This window comes from Marmota flaviventris, chromosome 1, assembly GCF_047511675.1.
Source record: "Marmota flaviventris isolate mMarFla1 chromosome 1, mMarFla1.hap1, whole genome shotgun sequence".
In the NCBI taxonomy this organism is placed as follows: Eukaryota; Metazoa; Chordata; class Mammalia; order Rodentia; family Sciuridae; genus Marmota; species Marmota flaviventris.
In genome coordinates, this window is record NC_092498.1 from 113,989,585 (window position 1) to 114,010,289 (window position 20,705).

At 41.8% G+C, this 20,705-nt stretch overlaps 1 protein-coding gene across 3 annotated transcripts; it reads right to left on the reverse strand.

The window, feature by feature from the left end:
• Positions 1–1,642: 1,642 nt before the first annotated feature.
• Positions 1,643–13,653, reverse strand: Ccdc117 (coiled-coil domain containing 117). Of its 3 annotated transcripts, none has more exons than XM_027956054.3 (5): positions 13,095–13,653; positions 12,408–12,458; positions 7,790–8,014; positions 6,826–6,963; positions 1,643–4,549 (listed from the first exon to the last, which is right to left on the reverse strand). In XM_027956054.3, exons 1-5 carry the CDS (start codon positions 13,274–13,276, stop codon positions 4,312–4,314), a joined length of 834 nt encoding a protein of 277 aa, XP_027811855.1. In that variant the 5' UTR covers positions 13,277–13,653; the 3' UTR covers positions 1,643–4,311. The 3 variants fall into 3 exon arrangements, with proteins under 3 accessions (XP_027811855.1, XP_071471020.1, XP_071471021.1); XM_071614919.1 differs by lacking the exon at positions 13,095–13,653 and adding an exon at positions 12,551–13,069; XM_071614920.1 differs by lacking the exons at positions 12,408–12,458; positions 13,095–13,653 and adding an exon at positions 11,652–12,357.
• Between the last annotated feature and the right edge of the window lie 7,052 nt (positions 13,654–20,705).

Genomic DNA, 20,705 nt, shown 5'->3' on the forward strand with positions numbered 1-20,705 from the left:
TTGAGGTGACTGAAGTGGGTCCACAAGTGCACTTGCAGGCAGGCAGATCTGGTGGCCTGAGTCCAATCCTACGACCCAGCAGTGCAGTTTTACTTAAGACTGTTTCTATATTGCAAATGTAAGGATGGTCTCCAGTTGTCCCCACGGTTGAAAACTATCTTGCCTCATTCACTATGAAAAGTTGAGGGCCAAATATCTCTTTAAGGATTATATAAGCCAGTGCATTCACAGAGGCATTTTTGTCCTCCCACAACAGCACAAGCATCTGGAGGTTGAAGCTCAAGTCATTTACATCAAATGGCATCATATGAAAGAGGCAGCTGTGCCAACAGGAGAGGACATATGTAACCTGAGTAGTTTTCATTTCCTGAACAGATGGGTGAGAATTACTAAACACTGCTCAGCCTTGAGAAAACACCTGGTACTCAAGGACATTTTCATATTGAAACACCAAATTGAATGGTTTTAACTAAAAATCAAGATTTTTCCATAACACCAAAACAAGAGCTCTATTAAATGCAAAGGGGTGTTTCATGATTAAGATTAAAGATGCAAGTGACAAGATGCCTACAATCATTTCCTCCTTGCTTTTCTACTAGAGGTGCTACTGGAGCTGAGACAAATAGGCAGACGGTAACAATGCCTATTCCAGGAGTATTTTAAAGTATCAAATTCTAGTTTAAGACTCTATACCCCTGTGACTTGGGACTCTATCGCTGGCTGACACACCAAATGGGTGTTGAAACACATCATTGTTTCGCTGGAGCTCAAGTCTCAACACTTCTTGGCTGCACTAAGGATTGAACCCAGGAGTGTTTTACTGCTGAATTACATCCCATCCTTTTCACTCATTTTACATTGAGACAGGGTTTCATTAAGTTTCCAAGGCTGGCCTCAAACTTGCAATCCTCCTGCCTCAGCCTTCTGAGTAGCTGAGTTTGCAGATGGGCACCACTGTGTCCACCTCTGAACCATACCATTTCAATGAAATCTAAATGACATATTAGGTACTGCTACAAAAAGATTCTGTAAAACCAACTGACCAAGAACAACCCTGGATCTGAGTTGGATTATAATACTAAAGCATCACTTCTAGCTATTATTTTCAATTTTGGTTAAAAACAAAACAGTACCTTTTGCTTTCTGTTAACTATAAGCCAAAGGTAACTTCCCCTCTCCAGCAAGTCAGGGATCCACATTTATCAAAGAATGACCACAAATATGCAAGCAACACTGCCACCCAGCGACCTGTCAACTTGTAAAGCATGTAACTAACCATCATAGAATTTTCCTATCCCTCATTCTTGAAGATCCCAAACCCTTCTTTGTGAACTCTAGAAACCATTTCCAGTTTCAGAATTGAACATTTTTAACATGATCATAACTGCTTTCTAATACTGACAATCCACATTAGTGAGTTGCTCTCAGTGGGAAGCATTCTACAGGTTTCAGAATGGCAAAACACAGTCTGCCTCCTGCTAATCTCAGCTATGAAATTTATCTTTAATCCAAAATACTCATCCATTCGTGACAATTTATGTTCCTCATTGATATGAATGCTGCTTCAATCACATCTTAGAGGAAAGCAAAGAGAGTAGCTATTTCATTTACTTAAGTGCAGGAATACAAATGTCTCAAAAAGTCCAAAACACTTAAGAAGTTTTATTAAAAATGATAAAATACAGAAACACCAGATTCTCATTTTAAAGTAAAAATGACAGCATCTTCCAGAACTTTTTCTGTACTGCACCAAAAACAAAACCAAGTTCCAGATCCAAAAGAACAAATGAACCTGCTGGTAAATTTTTCTCATGGTTCTAACCCCTACCTTCTTAATTTTTCTAAATTTTACATTGTACCTGGTTCTAGAATGAGTAGCACTGAAAAAAACCGATTAATATTTGTGAGAACTGGACTTTCTTCAAATTAAAAAAAAAAAAAAAAAACACCACACGCATACACGCACACACCCTATTCAAACTCAGAGGAAAATATACATTTGTTCATTAAAGCTCACCTGCTTTAGATTATTTTTTTTTTCTCTTCACACATTAGCATCGTAAGCCAATGTTTGATCCATGCCGCAAAAACTGTACAAAACAAAAAGATCTGTTAATTCCCAAGAGAAACCTGAAGACAAAAGCAAAAGCCTTATGCTACAAAAGAAAAATAAAATGTACTGGGGCGGTGGAGACGGCTCAGATGAATAAGCACCACAAGGATGATGAAGAAAATTTTTGTACAAACATACGCAAGAATATAAAAGTCCAAACATGAGCATTAAACATCCATTTTCCTGCAGAAATAATTTTGTCAGATAACTTGACTCAGAAACAAATGCTTGGATTTTAATTAACAGAATCTCAATTGTCCCCTATGTTACCCGTTGTATTAGAGCCTCATTTTGGAGCTCTCCCTCCCTTCTCATGGTGCAGACCCCTGATCAGAGGCTCCTTTCGACAATTTCCACAGAAGATACTCTTGGTGTGTTTTGGATCTGTCTTTGGAAAGCTGCCATCTGCCTTTCCACCCTAACACTGGGACTAACTCCAAACCCTAGTAAGTCCCTTCATGCTTTTGAGTTGTACTAAAACAAACGTTTAGCACAGAGATTTCTTTAAGGCTATAAACTTTACAAGTTGGTCCCATTAAACAATGACCTCAAGGCAGGAGTTTTTCAAACTGCATGAATCAAACACTTGCACATTTCAACAGAATACAGTTTACATTCATCTCTAAGTTTGAGATTAAGAAACTATTAGCTGGTTTCCAACTGGTTTCAATACTGGTTTGAAGTTTGAATAATTTTACTGTGTAGACATTAAATATTTTGTTTAAATATTAAACATTAAATCTTTTCCTGACATCCAGACAGAAATACAGAAAGCAGAAACAACAGGCAAGAGAAGAAACAGTCTAACAGACTTGTGACTTCTACACCATCTGTAACAAGGGGAGGGATTTCAGCATGGGTTTCAAAAATGCCTGGAAGCTGGTTTCTATAAATTCACCTCTACTTGGCATAAACCAATTTTTTTTTTCTACAAAAGGTATCTCTTTCTTACAAAGGGAGAAGAAACCAAAAAAATAAGAACTGGGGTGGTCTCCTGTTGGGTGATGAAAGGGCCAGTATTACACTCATTTAATAACGTCTAGTGAGTGTTCTGTAGCAATGAAGAAATTGTCATTTTACCTTGCATGGAGTCCTTGCGACACATAAGAGCTCTTCCTGAGAAATTAAGAACTTTAATCCTAGCTATTCCCAAAGGACATCTTGAGCCTGGTTCAGGTACTCAAGAAGATAAAGATTTCCTGCTAGCAGGAAGCCATCCTCTATTAACTTGAAGGCTTACTGCACAATAATTTAAGCACCAGACAAATTGGCTATTTCAGTAAATCTCAATGTCATTTGCCCATATATATTCTCAATTAATCATTCACTGTTTTTGAAATTAACATTTAACAACTCAACTTCTTAATACTATCTTGCCTTTTTTTTTAAACTATACAGGTTATCAATGCTGGGTTCAGCTGACACTGCACTTCTTCAGGATTAATTAAAGGATGCTTGCTTCTCCCATAGGCGATTTGCAGATGGGTTAGCTCACAATCTTTTTAACTATCAAAGTTAATTAAGCTGTAAACACTGCGAAACAACCTGGTTTATCAACTCTGCAAGGGAGACCAAGGAGCAACATTAGAAGGAAAAAACCTTTTCTTTGTATTTTCATCGAATTTACCTGAGGCACAGAGAGCCACATGCTATTTATAGCCAGTCACATGCTAGCTATATAATCAACACAGCTATGTTGAACTGACAACTAATACACATATTTCATAGCCTCTGTTAAATTTTTTAGGAAGAGGCTTAAGCTAATGCTTTCTTTCCTCCTGCTCCCCAATCACATATAGTCCCCGCTGTAAACAGCTCAAATCCACAGACTATGCTGTGACTCCCTCTTTCTCATCTTTTTCAACTCAAGAATGTTCTCCAAGTTTATGAATGGCTTACAAAGTGACAGATGACTTCAGTCACCCTTACACATACATATAACTTCTATACTTGCCTTTGAGGAGACTAACACTCCTTTAATAAGCCTGCTAGGTGCTTTTCCCTTAAGACAAGCTTCCTTGGCAAAAAGTTGAAGTCAATAAATGGCTACCCAAAATGAGAGTCCCACCCCAAGTCACAGGTGGAGATATTATTACACCCGTTTCATAAAACTTTCAAGTCCCTATACTAAGCAAGTAGGCTCATCACTAAACACAGGAGCCTCCTAAATTTGACAACTGTAGTGTAGAAACTGGTTTCTAGAGTTCCATCTCTTCTTCTGTGCTAGCAGCTGTTTCCAAACTAGTGTAAAGAGGCATCCCTGTTTGCCGAGGTTCCAAGAACAGTTCAGTCCTCTGCGGGAAGGCAGTGCCAGCAGATGCATGTTTAGTTTGGCTCTCTCCCGTGTAGTTCTTAGCATTAGATGATGGCTTTGGCTTATCAGAAAGGAGTTCAGGGAGAGGTTTCCAGAGCACAAGCTCCATGGAAGGACGGCTCCTAAAATACAAAATAGATTTTTATCAGGAAAGCACTAAAATACATAAAATCTCACAGTTCTGTAATTTTTTTTTTGGGGGGGGGCCAACTGGGGAACCACACATCTAGGGTTTCACATGTGCAAGACAAGTGCTCTACCACTGAGCTATATCCCCAAACCTATATATATTCTTAACCAAACCAACTAGTTGTACTGATGCTGTGGTTACAAAGCAATATAAACATCCAATGTAGAAAACAGAGTCTTTGATTTAATGATGTAATTTTGGTGAGGGGCGGGGTATTGAACCCAGAGACATGTTATCACTAAGCTACATCCTCAATTCTTTTTTATTTTAAGACAGTTGCTGAGGTTCCCTGACCTTGTGATCCTGCTGATTCAGCCTCCTGAGTGGCTGGGATTACAGGTGTTCACCATTATGCCTGACTAATGTTATTATATTTTTAATGGCAGATGTGGGTAACTATCTCCTATACCTCACCAGTGCTGAACCCAAAGCCTTAAGCATGCAGTGCACTCACTCTACCACTAAGCCACACCCTCAGCCCTATGGGTGAATTATAGCAAATCATTATAAACAAAAACGAAACAGTGGACCAACATATTAAAGTATCTCACATGCCTTTTGCTTAGTACAGTTATAAAGGATAATGCTTTGCAGTTAAGCCAAAATAATCTGTCATGCACATTCAGTCACATATTCTCCCAAACCTTGTGGTAGTGCAAGTTTCTGGGACCCAAGGCAAATAAAGCAAAAATACAACACAATAAAGGACAATCCCAAAGGCTAGCTTCTGGAAAACTGCCAAGAGCAGCAGGTGCTCTGTTTCAGGCTCGAGAGCAAGGTGACCTGCTTACTTTTGGCTAAACTATTTAGTCTCCCCTCAGTACTCGTAGTTAATTATAAACTCAAGCCAGGGTGCTATTGCAAAGCTCTGTGATCTAACACCAAGCAGCAGTTGAACCTCAGTGTCAGAAGGCAATAGTGCCTTATCTCTTTGGCATCAAGGAGACTAGCATCCTCCGAGGCTTTTTTGGACACCCAAAATTCACCTTCATTGGGTACCAAGTGTATACATGGTCTTTTGTAGACAATACTAAAATGGTACTTTAGAACTTGTCTACTACTGTATGCAATATATAATAACCACTTGAGATTGTCCAGGCTCAGGGACTACAGGATTATGGAGGTAATCATTAGTTTTTTTTTTTTTAGTTGTAAATGGATCTTTTAATTAATTAATTAATTAATTGATATGCCGTACTGAGGCTCGAACCCAGGGCTTCACACATGCCAGGCAAGTGTTCTACCATCGAGCTCCAACTCCAGCCCCCCCATTAGTTTTTATATTAATGGGTCCCAGGCCACTTTGCTTTTTAGGTTTTTGTGTTTGCATCCCAGTTTTCCTTCCTCAACCTCTGCTATAGTCACTACTCCTCTACCAGGAGTGAGTCTGTTCTGTTCTCACTTGCTCTTTCTCTGCTTCTACTCTGATAATCTAGACAACCAGAAAACTAAGTTTATTAAATCATGTTTTACTTTTTTCCCCCATGGTACTAGAGATGGAACTCAGGACACTCTACCAATGAGTCATACCCCAACCCCTTTTGGTTTTTATTTTCCGACGGGGTCTCATTAAATTGCCAAAGCTGGCCTCAAACTTGTGATCTCCTGCCTTAGCCTCCTGAGTCACCGGGATTCCAGGTGTGTGGCCTGGTTTAAACTATGTCTTAAATTAAGAGCAAAAGAGCTCTGCTAAAGGCCCTGAGAGGCTACATTCTTAGCCAAGAATATGGGCTCTGGTTTGTGGCCTTTGTGATAATTATTTGGAATCCTGGGACACTTTATTTTCTTTGCTGCCTAGGTCTCTATGGTGTTTCTGAAAAACAGAACCAGATAAACCAGAAGTTTCAAAATTAGGTTCCTATATCCTACCATGAGAATTTAAGAGAATGAACTCTCTTGTCAGTTTTCCCTTTCACAAATATTAAACTGCAGTGCATTTCAGAGCTTAAGAACGAACCCAGGAGGAAGGCACCAAGGTAGCCTCTCCTACATACTTCAAACTCTGCTTGCACAACACTGTGCTCACCCACAATCAACTAAGAAAAAGCCTGTCTCCAACCTGCGATGAATATAAACCCACTCTGCTCTCACTTGCCCGGTGAGGAGAAGGTGAAGAGCTGACTAGGACAGGATGAACAGTGTCTAGACTAGATACTGGGCTTTCCTTTCAAGATCATAATTAAATGGAAACCAGATATCAAAACTCACATAGACTCAATCATCTTCTTTGTAAAGACTTCATCAAATTCTCTCTTCAAACCTGTTTTCATGGTGTCAGAAAGGACAAGACTGGGGAGATGGTTAACATTTCTGTCAGCTTCGACTTCTTCATCTTCGTCAATTATTCTAAATAAATTAAGGCAGAAGCAAGGAAAGAAAAAATATTTAGTCAAGTTATTACATATTCTTCTAGAAACTAGACAACATTTCAAAAATAAACAAGATAAAAGCAACAGGTGTTACAGCAAAAGATCAAATTAGGCTACACCTCAGTTTAACACAAAGATGGGCCAGGTGCGGCCAGCAGCTAGAGCAGCTGAGGCAGGAGGATCTCAAGTTCAAAGCAGGCTTCAGCAATTTTTGTCTCTAAATAAAACATAAAAAAAAGCGGGGCTGGGGATGTGGCTCAGGGGTAGAGCGCCCGCCTAGCACACGAGGCACTGGGTTCAATCCTTAGTACCACATAAATGTAAAATACAGATATTGTGTCCAACTAAAACTAAAACATAAATATTTAAAACAACTATATAAAAAAAGGCTGGGGATATGGCTCAGTGGTTGAGTGCCCCTGGGTTAAATCTGTAGTACAAAAAATAAAAACAAAAAGATCAAATGATGTCAATGGAAAAGTATGTATGGAAGAGTTGTTTAACATTCCATTTAATAAAAAAGTTTTACAAACAATGGAGTAAAATATGAAGAATGTGTCCCAGAGAACTACTTCATAAACCAAAATAAATATTTATAGATTGTAAATAAAAAATGTTTAGTACAGTTCTATGACAACTCACTTTAACATTTAAAGGGTACACTTTGGATTCCCTGATCTTTATAGTCTTCCTGAGAGGCTGAGGATCACAGTTATTACCAAATGGTTAACTCGATTAGCTTAAAAGAGGAGTGACATTATAAAGGAGCAGCAGCAAGTTAGTTATGTGTGCTGTCCATTTACCTGTCCTCAATCTCCTGAAGCCTCCTTCGGGCAACTTCACATTGTGGTTCTCCAGATGTCTGATCCATTTCTTCAAAAACAGCATCCAACATTCCAGGTACAGAAAGGCCACTAGTGCATGGATTTACTCCATGACCCTCTACATCCTGATGCGTACAGAGAATCCAATTATTTGGACCAGCACAAAGTTCTGCTTCAGTAAGTCGTTTCTTTCTTACTGGACACCTGGGAAAAAGAAAGGAGAAAAAAAAAAGGAAGGAAATTCAATAAAAACCCCAATCATCTCTATCTGTAACCAAAATCTTTATTTGGTTAAATTATTTTTTTGACATTGTGTTAATATAAGATAGAAAGTTATCCATTTCCCTGCCTGTGACTCTCAGTCTCTCTGAGACACTTTCTTCTACTGTTCTTCACCAACTAAGCATCAGCCAAGATTTTACCTATTAAGATTACAAGCATTCAATGAGGGAACTTAAAAGAGGTGGCACATGCCTGTACTCCCAGCGGCTCAGGAAGCTGAGGTAGGAGGATTCTGAGTTCAAAGCCAGCCTCAACAAAAGCAAGGTGCTAAGCAACTCAGTGAGACCCTGTCTCTAAATAAAATACAAAATAGGGCTGAGGATATGGCTCAGTAGTCAAGTGTTCCGGAGTTCAATCCCAAGTACCCTCCCACCCCTGACAAAAAAAAGAGGCTGGGGTTGTGCCTCAGTAGTAGAGCGTTTGCCTAGCATATGTAAGGCACTGGGTTTGATTCTCAGCACCACACACAAATCAATGAATAAAAATAAAGGTTCATCCACAACTAAAATTAAAAAAAAAAAAAAACAACAATTGTCTCTAGTTATTTGGTTCTGGAAAGGTCAAGCAGGAAGCAAAGAAACCAAAAATGACAAAGCAGCAATTCAGAACCAGCCACACTTTGTTAATTGCTGCTGTTCCCTCAAACACACAGGGTAGTAGGCTGGCATACAGCCTATATCTCCTTAGGGCAAAAATGTATGCCTTGCATGTTCCAAGTATTACAAGTGCAGGTGACATCACTGATTTTTTAGTTCCTCCAAAATGTCACAAAATGTCCCTGATAATGGGGTCCACTTTTCTCTTATGTTGTAACATACTCCTCTATTTTCTGGACAAATTTGTATTTCACAGAGACCTTAAAATTCAACAAACCCAACTTCCTCCTTTTGTAGATTTGGAAGTTAGGACACAGAAAAGTTAAACTGGCCCCTCCAAAGTATCACAGTGAGGTAATGAGTTGCCTTGGGGTCCAGATCCCAGAGTTCCTGAATCCTACCTCTATGTCATTTTCACTATATCGATCTACCTCCTTCAAAAAGTTCAACTGCTTGTTCAAGCTTTTACTGTAAACCTGTATTTGCAAGAGTTTATGGTATGCCCAGTGTTTATCTGAAGCAAGTAAAATAGACAAGTGGCCCTATTCATTCTAAGTATTTAGTACTTTTTTTCCTGGGCATCAGCAAGTGCTGTAACCAAAAAAATCATTAATGGCTATCACAGCTTCTGATTTGCTAAATCAATGGTCAAAGGAAGTTGCATGTATTTTAAGACTGCTAAGGACTGAAAATCAACATTAAAGTCTCTGTCAATATAAAATCTGCCAAGTAATAATGCTCTCTTGAGATGGTGGTGCACGTCTATCATCCCAGCGGCTTAGGAGGTGGAGGGAGGAGGATCACAAGCTCAAAATCAGCTCAGCAACTTAGTGCTGATCCTGACTCTCTTTAGCCACACCTCCTCCCAAGGCCTCAGTCTCTCTATTCATAAAAAGTGGGTTTTTTGGGGGGGGCGTGGTATTTGGTGTTTAACCCAGGGCCTTGCACATGCTAGGCAAGTGCTCTACCACTGAGCTACCCCAGGCCTTTTTGAGACAATTTCGCAAAGTTCCCCAGGCTGGTCCTGAACTCATGATTCTCCTGTCTCAAGTCTTCCAAGCAGCTAGGATTACAAGTGTGGATCACCATGCCTGCCAGTTTCCACACATTAAAATTTTTATTGTATTTAAGCACTGGAACTAAGCAAAAGCCCAAAGTGGGCTGAGGCTATAGCTCAGTGGTAGAATGCTTGTTTCAATCCCCAGCACCACAAAGAAAAAAACATTTCTGCATCATTCACAGCAATTTCAAGAAAGAACAAATATTATCTGGTCTAGTGGCTTTTAAACTAAGGCAACCTTTAAATCTACTGTTCCATAAAACTGTAACAAACTTAGAAGGTGTCTGATGAAAAAACCAAGAAAAAAAAAAAAAAGAGGGACTGGGGATATAGCTCGGTTTGTACATGCTTGCCTCACAAGCACAAGGCCCTGGGTTCAATCCCCAGCACGGGGGAAAAAAAAAAAAAAAGAAATTCACATGCAAAGTTAAAAAATGAAGGGCAAATTTGAGGCAAAACTTTTTCTTTTGTACTAGGAATTTAGTCCAGGGGAGCTTTACTACTAAGCTACATCCCACTCCTTTTTACTTTTTGAGACAGGGTTGTGGCTAAGTTGCTGAGAGCTTCACTAAATTGCAGAGGCTGTCCTCAAACTTGTGAGCTTCCTGTCTCAGCCTCCTGAGTTGCCGGGATTACAGGCATGCACCACTGTATAGAGCTGAGCTAAACTTTTTTTTTTTTTTTTTTTTAATTTTTCTTTTTTGGTACAAGAGATTGAACCCAAGTGCGCTTAACAACTAACTGAGCCACAACCCCAGTCCTTTTTCTTTTGAGATAGGGTCTCCCTAAGTTGCTTAGGGCCTTGTTAAGTTGCTGAGGGTGGTTTTGAACTCTTGATCCTCCTGTCTCAGCCTCCCAAGTCGCTGGAATCATAGGTGGGTGGCGCCTGGCAATGAGGTCAACTTTTACAACATACATATAAACTATAAATTTCCTTAACAGAGACTTCTTATAAATCGAGAAAAAAACCCAATAAGCCAATAAAAAATTTGCAGAAATACGAACAATCTACATAAAATGAAACACAAATAGCTTAAGTGAAAAGATGTTCAGTAAAATTAAAACATGTGATTCAATTTCTTTCACTTTTAATAATAAAGTCCTACATAAAATATATCAAACACAATTTAATGAGTAATTACAAAATAAACATCTATAAAAATATCATGTAAGATACAGAACTCTGGGGCTGGGGTTATGGCTCAGTGGTAGAGCACTTGCCTAGCAGGTGAGGCACTGGGTTTGATCATCAGCACCACATACAAATATATAATAAAATAAAGGTATTGTGCCCATCTACAACTAAAAATTTTTTTAAAAAAGAATTCTACTGTATGAATTTGTAATTTGTTTCATCTACTTCACTCTACAGGACACTGGGGTTATTTCCAGTCCTAAGCTATCATGAACAAGGGTGCTGGGAACTTTCTTGTACATGGCCTCCTGCGTGCTTATGTATGAACTTCTGTGAGGTACACTCAGGAGGGAATTGTTGGGTAAAAGGATATATGTGCCTTTGACTTTGTGAGAGAATGCCAAACTCTCTTCCAAAGTTTACACCAATTTACAACCTCACTCATAGTGTTTGAGAGTTCCTGGTGCTCCATATCTGCTTCAATAACTAGTGGCAGAGTCCTCTGAAACGTAATATGATTTCCCAAAAGACTAATGAGATTGAACCAACTTTTCATTTGGTTGGTCACTTGGATATCCTCTTGGGGCACTTTCTTACTCTTTTTTCCATTAGACTGACTATGAGTTACAACTTTTCAACTATCAGTTAAGCAGCAATCAAACAGTTTGAAAATACAGTTCAGTGAGAAGATGGAGAAAAAGGCATTCCCACTATTAATAGGAGTATAAACTATCAACAACCCTTTTTTAAAACTTAAAATGCACACACTTTAAGATCCAGTAATTCCACATCAAGGAATCCATTCATCAGGCTGGGATGCAGCTCAGTGGTAGAGCACTTGCCTAGCATGCACAAGGCCCTGGGTTAGATCTGCAGCAGGGCAAAACAACAAAACAACCATTCATCCACTTGCAAACACACAAAGAACTTCAAAAGAATAGACATGGTAGACTCCTTCATAAGAGCAAAATATAGAAACAACTTATAGACTGGTTATCTACACCTAATCCTCCAAAAAAAAAGGGTAGAACTTTACGTGCTGATAAGGAACAAGCTACAGCAGAGTCAAATGAAGGACCAATGTGTTATGCACTGTGAGCAGTATCTATGCAAAAAAAACAAAACAAAAAAAAAAAAAAACAAAGGCATATACAATTACAAACTTATAAATGTCTAGACTATCTTCCAAAGAAGAAACAGGTAACAGGGATGCCTCTGGGAGAACTGAGAGGTACACGTAGGACTTTTCAATATGTATCCTTTGGTTCTTTTACTTGGATCTGTAATCCTAATAATGTTAACATAGTTTAAAATCCAAATATTACAACTCGTTACAGAGTGAAGCTTGTCTCTGATATGCCAGTCACCCTTTTCTCTGCCTACAAGGAATCCCATGTTATCAGTTTCTTCTGCCTGCTTCCAGACGCGCATCTGTTTCACCTTTTCACTTAAAACGGAGTTTAAGACAGACCTATTTTAAATTAACAGTGACCATAAAATGAACAAACGGCCCCTGAGACTTACTCATCATCCTCCGCCTCTCGCTTGTGTTTCTTTTTACAGTGAACGGAAACACTGTTGAAACAAACAAAAACCAGTCAATTGAGCAACCTGTGTGGGCTTCAGTTTCCAGCATCCCGCTCTCTCCAGCCAACAATCCTGCTCACCCGCCACACACCCAGTGTCCCCTTCCTTGCTGAGTGGGATGGAGACAGGTCACAAGGTCAGTCGGGTAATGCTGGGTGGTCCCGACATAACCAGAGACACTGACATGGAACCTTGCCGTTTTGTCAAGGTAATGGGAGATTAGGGAGACCACACTGGGGGCCGTCGGTGCAGGCTGTGGGCTCGGCACTCCTTCCGGACCCATGTCTGTCCCCGCACTGCCGACGAGGAACCGAGCGTCCGAGAGGCACTGAAAGTTGTCACCACCTGCGGCCGAGCTGCGGTCGGCAAGGGGAGCGCGCCGAGTACGCCGAGGTGACACTCGGGTTCAGGTCGCCCGGGTTCCAATCGGAAAAGTCTCACTTCTCCGGGGCGCAGCCGGCCCGAGGCTCCGCCTGGATTCCCGGGCTGGGCGACCTCCGGCGATCTATGGTTAACGTCTCCGGGATCAGCTCCTCCTCCGTACGCGGGGCTGGGAAGCCTCCCGCGGAGGGTGCTGGGGGGGGTTAACGAGCCCGCCCGCCCCGCGCCCGCCGGGCTCCTCACCGTCCGCGCGCCGCGCTCCCGCCGGGGCAGCTCGGGGCGGCGCGGGGTCCCGGCCGCGGGGCCAGCTCCGAGTCGCCGGCTCCCGGCGCGAAGGCCCGGCCGGGGAAGGCCGGCGGCGGCTGCAGGAAGTCCGAACTGCCGCTCAAGGGGAGGCCGCTGAAGGGCCGGCCAAGCGCTGCCATGGCCGGAGAGTCGAGGAAGCTGCGACCGCGGCCCCGGCCACCCGCGTCCCCAGGCCCGGCAGCTGCCGCCACTGCGACTGCCGAGAGGCGCCCGCCTCCAAACCCGCTTCGACCCCACGTCACGCCTTCTAGAACCCTCCACCCCGGGCCGCCCAGGGGCACGCCGGGATTTGTTGTGTGTGGAGGGAGAGCCGCCGCCGGGAGGGATGCTGGGAGTTGTGGTCCTTGCAGACTACAAGCAAGATGGCTGCCCCGGACTCGGTCCTGCGGCTTGAGGATACCCAGCCCTAGCCAGCCTCTAGTGTGAGAGGTGTTCGAGTCCTCGGTCCTCAAGTAAAGTCTCTGTACCTCAGTTTCCTCGGTAATGAAACGGAATATCAACAGTATCTATGTTCAGGGGGCCGATGTGCAAAGAAGTGAATGAATTAAAGCCTCTAGGACTTGGTGGGAGTAACACTGGTAGGGCACATGCTCTGCATACACATGGCCCTCGGTCACTCAGTAGCACCTCAAAAATATGAAGAAAATATCTAGAGCCCTTGGAACACAGCCCAGCACACATGCACTCAATATAACTGTCAATTCCTTCTGTGTTTTCATGTAAATGAACTTGGTGATGCCTTAGAGGGAACAGCATGGAGGATCAGCGAAAACCTCAGAATGCTTGTGAAAGGTACTTTTAGCTTCCCCCTGGAACATCCAGAAGTGACAGGCAATGCCTCTTGATTAAGCTTGGCAGACAGGCTAGTACAGGTGATCCACCTTCATTACTGATCGTGCCTTTGGGGGGAGGATACTGGGGTTGAACCCAGGGGTGCTTTACCACCAAGACATCCTCAGTGGTTTTGTTGCTGATGGTTTCCCTAAGTTATTGAGGTTGACCTTGAACAACCTCCCCAATTGCTGGGATTACAGGTGTGTGCAACTGTGCCTGGCAATTAGGCCTCATTTTTAAAATGTCTTGAATGGCGCCATCATCCAGTCTGCCTTAAGTATTAATGATATTGTCAGTGTCCTTCAGCGAAGACCACATAGAATAAAGATGGATTTAATGACTGAATAAAGTGAGGGAGTGGCTCATCTAAAGAGATTCTTAAAGGATTTAGTGTTGCTTTAAGTTATTGGGGGAAGGTTTGAGGAAACTGATGTGACTCCATTTTTAAAACAGCTTCTACCTCAAATCCTGTCCAAGAAAGGGGGCGTGACCCTTGTCCTTGAAAAAACCCACAGAGCCCTCCTAGGCACAGAACCACCCTGCTGAGTTGTTTGTGTCTGCAAATAACAGGAGAGATCTGCAGTGCCAGGTGTCCTGACTCAGTTAGACTAGGTGAAGACCCATAGCAACCCCCTAGCAACCACTAATTAGCAGGAGACAGAGAAAATACCTGGGATGCCAAATGACCCTCCAGTAGTTTATGGTGGTTGATAACATGTTGGGAAACCATGTAGTTTAGCATGTACACCCCTCGTGGCTTAAACTAATCAGTTCAAACAAATCCTCCTCTTGTACTAACCAATCACCCCTACTCAATTTGTTCCCACCAGTGAATGTGCTAATCAAAGTTAAGAGTTGTTGTTTGATTTTCCCGAGGTATGAAATTATTTGCTGTGTGATGTTGTGACATATAGAGTATCCCCCAAAACCTATAAAATCTCACTGAACAAAGGACCAGGACTCACTCCCTGGGACCGCTGCCTCCGGAACGATTGTGAGTCCAGGCTGGAGCTTGCAATAAAGACTCTTGTGTGGTTGCATCAGATTGGGCTCCTGTAGGTCTATTGGGGTCCCACGAATCTGGCATTACAGGTTCCAGAAAGGAGCTTTGCTCTGGAGTTAATACTGTCAAGAAGCAGAGATAATTTTGTGATGTTTATCTTAATCTTTTCAAGAAGGTGGGAGGGACAAAGAACGGCACTAAACCTGGATTTTTGTTCATTTTTGCAGTTTGGATGATGTTCAAGTTTTTGTTTTTTGTACTGATGATTTAACTAAAGGGCGCTTAACCATTGAGTTAGCACCCCCTTCTTTTTTTTGGTACAGGGGAATGAACTTGGAGGCACTCCACAACTGAGCCACATCCCCAGCTTTATTTTGCATTTTATTTAGAGACAGGATCTCACTGAGTTACTTACCAAGGCTGGCTTTGAATTCGCGATTCTCCTGCCTCAGCCTCCTGAGCAGCTGGGATTACATGCCTGCCTTGGAAGGATTTTTTTTTTTTTTTTTTTTATTTGTTGATGGATCTTTATTTTATTCATTTATTTGTATGTGATGCTGAGAATCAAATCCAGTGCCTCATATGCATGAGGCAAATGTTCTTTACCACTGAGCCACAACCCCAGCCCTCGAAGGATTTTTTTTTTTGTGTGTGTGTGTGTGTGTGGTGCTGGGGATTGAACCCATGGCCTTGTGCATGCCAGGTAAGCACTCTACCAACTGAGCTATATCCCCCAGTTTTTTGTTTTTTTTTTTAAGGTGAGGAATGAAGTGGTCATCTGTAGAAATGACCCGGGATCTAGGTGTGGTTTTTTTGGTTTTTCGTCAGAAAGGCAAAAGCTGTTTTGATGCTATTAGCTAGGCCTTGGTGTCCTCCTATTGAACAACTTTGAAAACAACATGAAAACAAAGCAGGGACCCAGGTTAGTCCAGTGGCAGATTATGTGCCTAGTATGCACAAGGCCCTGTGTTCCATCCCTAGCACTGGAAATAAATAAATAAAAAAAAAAAATTGCTTTGAGGAAGGCAGTGTAAGTTCTGCTATAATGTTCCTTAGGGTTTTGGACCCCTGAAAGCAAATTATGGAGAGTTATTATGCATTTTCTCCCACATTAGCCTGGGAAGAGTAGAAACAGAACTTGATGGTGGTCCCTGAAAGCACCCCCTCTTCCTAGTGACAGTCCAGCCATGCCTGTTCCATCTCATCTCATCGCATTGCTGGGGCAGAGACATACACACTTAAGACAATCCCTTCCTGATTCTTTTCTTTTCTCCTGGTAAATAATCATATTTGCTTTTTTTTTTTTTTGGTACTGAGAATTGAACCCAGGGGCACTTTATCACAGAAGTTATCCTCAGTCATTTTATTTATTTGAGACAAGATCTTACTAAATTGCCCAGGCTGACCTTGAATTTGAGATCCTCATGCCTCAGCCTCCTGAGTCACTGGGATTACAGGCATGTGCTACCGCAACCACCTAGATTTTCTTGGATTTTCTATTTAATTTCTCAGTCCCTCCCTGTCACCTCCAAACTTTTGCATATATTTATTTGTCCTCCTCAATGGTTAACAACTGCTATCTCTTGCATCCAAACTGAGCTTTCCAGTACACTGAATAGTGTGGTGTTTCTGGGGCCAGAAGGGCAAGATTATGGGCAAGAGTAAGTAGTTCACCATGGTGGTGCAGGCCTGTAATCTCAGTGACTTGGAAGCTGAGGCAGGAGGATCTCATGTTCAAGACCAGTTTCAATAATTTAGTGAGACTCTAAGCAACTTAGTGAGACCCTGTTTCAAAATAAAAACAAAAAATGGCTGGAGATGTGGCTCAGTGGTAAAATGCCTGAGTTCAATTACTAGTACCAAAAAAAAAAAAAAAAAAAAAAGGGAAAAAAAGTAAGCAGTTCTATTTGAAACTCTTGGAATACTTTATGAAATGTATTCCTTCTACTACTACTACTTTTTTTTTCCCTCTTTCACCTTCCTCCTCCTCCTCCTCCTTCTTCCTTCTCCTTCATATATATATATATTTTTTGTACCAGGGATTGAACCCAGAGTTGCTTAACCACTTAGACAATCCTCAGTCCTTTTTTATTTTTTTGAGACAGGGTCTTGCTAAATTGCCTAAGACCTCACTGAGGCCAGCTGAGGCTGGCCTCAAACATGTGATCTTCCTGCCTAGCCTTCCAAGTCACTGGGATTACAGGTGAGCAGCATTATGCCTGGCTCTGTGAAATGTATTCTGTCATGTAGGCTCCAGGGGCTAGGGGTGTATGCAGCTCAGTCATGGTGCATGTGCTTAGTATATACAAGGCCCTGGGTTCAATCTCCTGAAACAAAAAAGAGCAGCAAAAATGGTAGGCTTGATACTATAGGTTAACTTAAAATATATTAATAATATTCTAAAGATTAGGTTTGTAGCCAGGTGTGGTGGTTTATACCTGCAGTCCCTGCTACCTGGGAAGCTGAGGCAGGAGGACTACTTGAGCCCAGGAGACTGAGACCACCCTCAGCAACATAATGAGACACTGTCTTTAAAAAAAAAAAACAAAAAAACCAGGGTCTCACACATGCTAGGTGAGCACTCTACCACTGAGCCACAACCCCAGCTCAGGCTTAATTCTTAATGAGTAGGTTTAAAAATAGGAAATTAGAGATTTTTACACAGCCTGTTGTGATTAATATCAATGAAAGTGACACGCTATTCCTTGGTGCCCATGTCTGAGGCAGAAAAAGGGACAATGGGCCAAGCAATGAAGCATCCCCCTTGTCTCCACATTGTCCCAAGAAGAATGAAGGGTCTCCTGAACACATTCTTGGCTATTTATTGTAAGGGTCCCGTGAAACATCGGAGAAAGAGACCTCCAAGTGACCACTCATGCAATTGGCAGAAGGGGGACTTATTGAACCAGCATGCTGGGGCTCCGTGCCCACTCAAGAAGGGAAAGCAGCCCAGAGCCCCGAGCAGGGGCTGAGCACTGCTTAAGTACACTTTTTGGGGAGGGTGGAGGGCTTTGTATACATCAGAACAAATCATCATGAGGTGCGGGAAAATTGAATAACAACTCCTAAACATGATTGGTTCATTCATTGGCGGGAACAGGTCAGGCTGGAGTGATAGGTCATTCCTAAGGAGGGGGTTACATTTAAACTGATTGGTCCAGGCCCTGCAATGCCTACGTGCGACCACACAGAGCCCTTATTAAACAACCAAATAGGGGAAATATTTACTGGGCAGTTCCAAGCATTGTCTCAACAGCTACAGAAATTTCAGGTTTTGCAGGTAGCATAGAAACCTAACAATACCTAATCCTTTACATTTTAACTCAGACCTTGCAGCTTAGAAACTTTACAACACCCAGTCTTTTACCCTTTAACTTTTACGCTTTAACTTCAATTTCTTTTACCCTTAAATTCATTACACTCACTGCTCTCATGTGTTTTTTTTTTTTTTAATCAAATTTATTTATTTTTCCAAATGGATTTATTAATAAGGTTTTACCCAGACACAGTTTCTCTTGCAAGGCACTTGAATACGGGGAGGGAGGCCAAGAACAGAAAGAGGGTGGTGGAGAGGAGGGTAGGAGAGGGGGAGGGAGAGGGATGGAAAAGGGGGATGGAGAGGGATGAGAAGGGATAGGAGGGAGAGGGGGGGGGAAGAGGAAGTGGGAGAGGGAAGGTGGGGAGAGGGAGGGAGGGAAGGATAGAGGGAGGGAGTAGGAGAGGTGGGGAGAGGGAGAAAAGGAGAGGAATGAGAGGTGTGGTAGGTGGGGGAGAGGAAGGGAGGGAGAAGGAAGGAGGGAAAGAGGGAGGGAAGGAGGTAGGGAAGTGAAAAGAGAGGGAGGGAAGGGAGAGAGAGAGAGAGAGAAAAAAAGTCACTTGAACTTGGCCTACAGTTTCCTTTATATTGTTTCTGCAAGGACAGGATGACAGAACGCAGGAGTTGGCACTGCTCCACTGAGTTCAAGGTACGTTCCTCCCTAACCACAGCGCATTCCTGTGGGATAAGGAGATCAAATCAAAGGCACTCTCCAAAGGCAGCTTCTGCAAGTGCTCAGCTGTCTTTCACTATTCTAAACTCTAGAGGTTTTGCTTATTAACATTATCAGTGTTATAATGGGGTTTCCATTAATAAAAACAGGTTTAAAACATGTAGATTGAGCTGAGGGTATAGCTCAGTGATAGAGCATTGGGGTAGAATGTGTGAGGCCCTGGGTTTAATTCCCAGCACCATTAAAAAAAAAAAATGTGGGGGCTAGGGCTATGGCTCAGCAGTAGAGCACTTGCCTGGCATGTATGAGGCACTGGGTTCAATTCTCAGCACCACATATAAATAAATAAAGGCCTATCAACAACTAAAACAATTTTTAAAAAATGCGCATCAATTAGAATTACTTTACTGGCATTAAAATAGTGTAAAATCTGGTGAGCTTTTTACCTTTCCACACTCAAGATGGCATCCTAGGTTTAATTTTTTTTTTTTTTTTTTGGTACTGGGGATGCTTAACTCCTGAGCTACATCCCTAACCCTTTCTATTTTTTGAGACAAGATCTCACTAAGTTGCTTAGGGCCTTGTTATGTTGCTGGCCTTGAACTTGCCATTCTCCTGCCTCAGCCTCCAAAGTCACTGGGATTACAGGCGTGTATCACAGTGCCCTGCCTACGCTTAATTTTTTTTTAAATTTTTTAATTGTTGTTGGACACAATATCTTTATTTTAGTTATTTATTTTTATGTGATGCTGAGGATCGAACCCAGGGTCTCACACGTGCTAGGCAAGCACTTCACCACTGAGCCACAACCCCAGCCCAGGCTTAATTCTTAAATAGTCCCATGCCTCACACTGGTGGGAGAATTCTTGGTCAAATCCTGCCACTTGAATATTTTTTCATTTGCTTCTGATGAACCTTCTGTGCAAGGAGTTTTTGGAGAAATAGAATCAGAGGTGGGACTTGGAGCTTTGGAGTAAGTTGTGTGGCTGTTCTGTGTTTCCTTTTACATGTCCTCACAGGAGGCAGAATTCTATGGGAGATCTGCTTTCATTAACACCTGGCTGACCCCAAGCCAAAGAAGAAATCACAAGGGAAACTAGGAAATGCTTTGAAGTGAGTGAAAATGAAAATACAGCAAAACCAAACTTATAGGATTCCACAAAACCAATGCTTCTTTTAGAAAAGAAAAGGAAGGTTTCAAGTCATTAACATAAACCTCCACCTTAAGAAACTAAAATAGACGAAATGGAACCCAAATCAAATGGAAGGAAACAATACAGATTAGAGCAGAAATAAATGAAATAAGAAATATAAACAAACAAACAAAAAAATCAACAAAACCAAAAGTGGTGAATAAATGTATGCCAACAAATTAGTTAATTTAGTCAGGCACAGTGGTCATGTCTGTTATCCCAGCAACTTGGGGGCTGAGGCAGGAGGATCACAAGTTTGAGGCCAGCCTCAGCAACTTAACAAGATCCTGTCTCAGAATATAAAATAAAAAGTGCTAAGGATGTGAGGACATTGCTCAGTGGTAAAGTGTCCCTGAGCTCAATCTCTAGAATAAAAAAAAAAAAAAAAAAAGTCTGAAGGTAGCTTTAGACAAACTGAAATAAGTTTAACCCTACATGGAAAGACCATGTCCTTGTAAGATAGTGAAATCGACCAGATAATTAAGAGAAATCAAGAACAATCTTTCACCAGGTCTTCCAGAAAACAGTA